The following is a 2,003-nucleotide window of genomic DNA, read 5'->3' as shown; positions in this document are numbered from 1 at the left end:
AACAAGAGAAAAACGAAAAACATTGAAAAGTCAATACACACTTTTTTTCTAATCAGAATCGCTCATCTGTGATAAAAAAGAAAAAAGAGAAATATATATATGTGAAATTTCAAAAGCATGAGTCATCTAGTAAAACTGCGTGGGAAAAAATATTTGTCATAAATAGGGAGGTTGAGTCCGGTCACGTTTTCGATATATCTGTTCACATAAAGGTCATTCAAATGTCTATCACGCGTAAAAGAGTCGGCTACAGACTTCATAGGTTCCCCTCGACATCTGCGCAGTAAGTAATACAGGACGTATTGACCACAAACTGTAGAGAACGGAGCTTGTAGTATTTGATGATTGTAGACCCATGTACAAATGTTTTTATCGAGAAATCTCTTAAATTCCATGTAGTAGGGTTGACTACCATACGAGTCAAAATATTCTCCGCGGTAGGGATCCTTCAGATAAAAAGCCACCCAATGTGTCCCGCCTCCGCTACTGTCATCGGTGTTTGATACGAACGCTGCGGGATACTCCAACACTTTAGCCTTAGGCAGTTGATCTCTAGCATAAACGCCGAAGAACACGTTTCTAGTGTACGGATTAGTCGACAGAATACGATTCAGTTGATTCGTGTCCATCGCAGCTAGAAATCAGTCAATACGTTTCTGTCAATCTCGATAACGTTGTCGTATTCAGCATAAATCAAAACGGACACAGTCTCAGTCAATGCTTGTCTGAACTGAATCTCAAGACCAATCTTTCCTTCTTGTATCAAATTGAGGTGATAATCGCTTGCCGATTCGTTGGGAGTGAGGTCAAATGCGAAGATTGTGTACCCTTCGGAATATTCGTCTCGAGTGATACCGTTGCCTTGGTCTTGACCCATTTTATTTGTACCGGTAAATAGAGTGTAATAAGCCATGATGCAACTTCTGCCACCAGCTGCCGTGATGTCCGTCTTCAATGGCTTTGCGGGAACTTGCTCGCCTCTAACGTTGAGGACGAGTGAAGTGATACCGTAATTCTGGAAGTTGAATGGATTGGTTTCGTAGGATCCATTGAAAGACGTATTAGAAACCAGACACAGGATGATTCTTTTGGGCAACTGACCAAGGAATATCAAATCTTTGTTAAATGACATAGTACCAGCCGGGATGGAATCGATTTTCATAATGCATCGATCGATGGGGTATTTTGCAGTACCTTGTTTCAACGCTTCGACGTGTCCCAGTTGTACGCTGGGGCTCAACTTGACTTTTCTCACCAGGAGAGTAGCGTCGGTGATGACTACTTTGAATGCTGGATTTTCGGTTGAACTGATCAAGCAGAACTGATTTTTACTTCGATGTAAATTCAGTCTAACTTCCACCCCATTGAGTAAATACTTTGGTTGAAAAAATATGTCCCCGTGTATTTGTCCGATCATGTCGACCGTCTTACTGAGTGATGTATATGCGTATCGACATTTGAGTCCCATGTTAGCGGCATCATCATCAGCCCTTGGGTTTGCAACATTCATTTTTCCAGCGGTGTCCTTCTCAAATATCGCCGCACCAATCTGCGTTGATTTGGCGTCGCCTCCATAATTCAATAGTGTTTCGATCATGGCTCTGTAAGAATAGGTGGGAGATGCATCCGAAATCTGCTTTCCATTTAGGTACACGTCGATTTGATTGAAGAGGGAATGCAACCACAAGTTTGCAGGCCCTACAGTGGCGTCCGCAGCCAAATTACTTCCGTTGGCATTCGTGATTTTAGCCTTGATGTGCAAAAGCATAGAACCAATATCGATGTAGTCACTTCCGGTCGAAGGTATTACAAATTCGATCGGACCATCGGCTATATTCGTGAGTGGGTTTATCTCTTCGTAACTTCCTTTTGCGATACTTGTCTGTGTCGGAGGAATAGTAAAGAGATCGAGTTCCGTCTTTGCGCATTCACAGGAGTGTTCGTGTACAAAAGCCATGATGTTCAGTCGAATATATCAGGAGATCTTTTCCTCTTCTTAGCCT

At 42.4% G+C, this 2,003-nt stretch overlaps 1 protein-coding gene across 1 annotated transcript; it reads right to left on the bottom strand.

The window, feature by feature from the left end:
* Positions 1–634: 634 nt before the first annotated feature.
* LOC146747229 (uncharacterized protein F54H12.2-like) lies at positions 635–1,957 on the bottom strand. Its single transcript, XM_085498349.1, has one exon. It carries the CDS (start codon positions 1,955–1,957, stop codon positions 635–637), a length of 1,323 nt encoding a protein of 440 aa, XP_085354475.1.
* Between the last annotated feature and the right edge of the window lie 46 nt (positions 1,958–2,003).

This window comes from Saccoglossus kowalevskii, chromosome 4 (assembly GCF_978046115.1).
Source record: "Saccoglossus kowalevskii chromosome 4, keSacKowa6.1, whole genome shotgun sequence".
NCBI classification, from domain to species: Eukaryota; Metazoa; Hemichordata; class Enteropneusta; family Harrimaniidae; genus Saccoglossus; species Saccoglossus kowalevskii.
The sequence above is the reverse complement of the archived record's forward strand: the minus strand, read 5'-3'. Positions and strand labels throughout refer to the sequence as shown.

Bases quoted from the DNA above. Each gene is read 5' to 3' on its own strand.
- LOC146747229 (XM_085498349.1), bottom strand. From the start codon at position 1,957: ATGGCTTTTGTACACGAACACTCCTGTGAATGCGCAAAGACGGAACTC.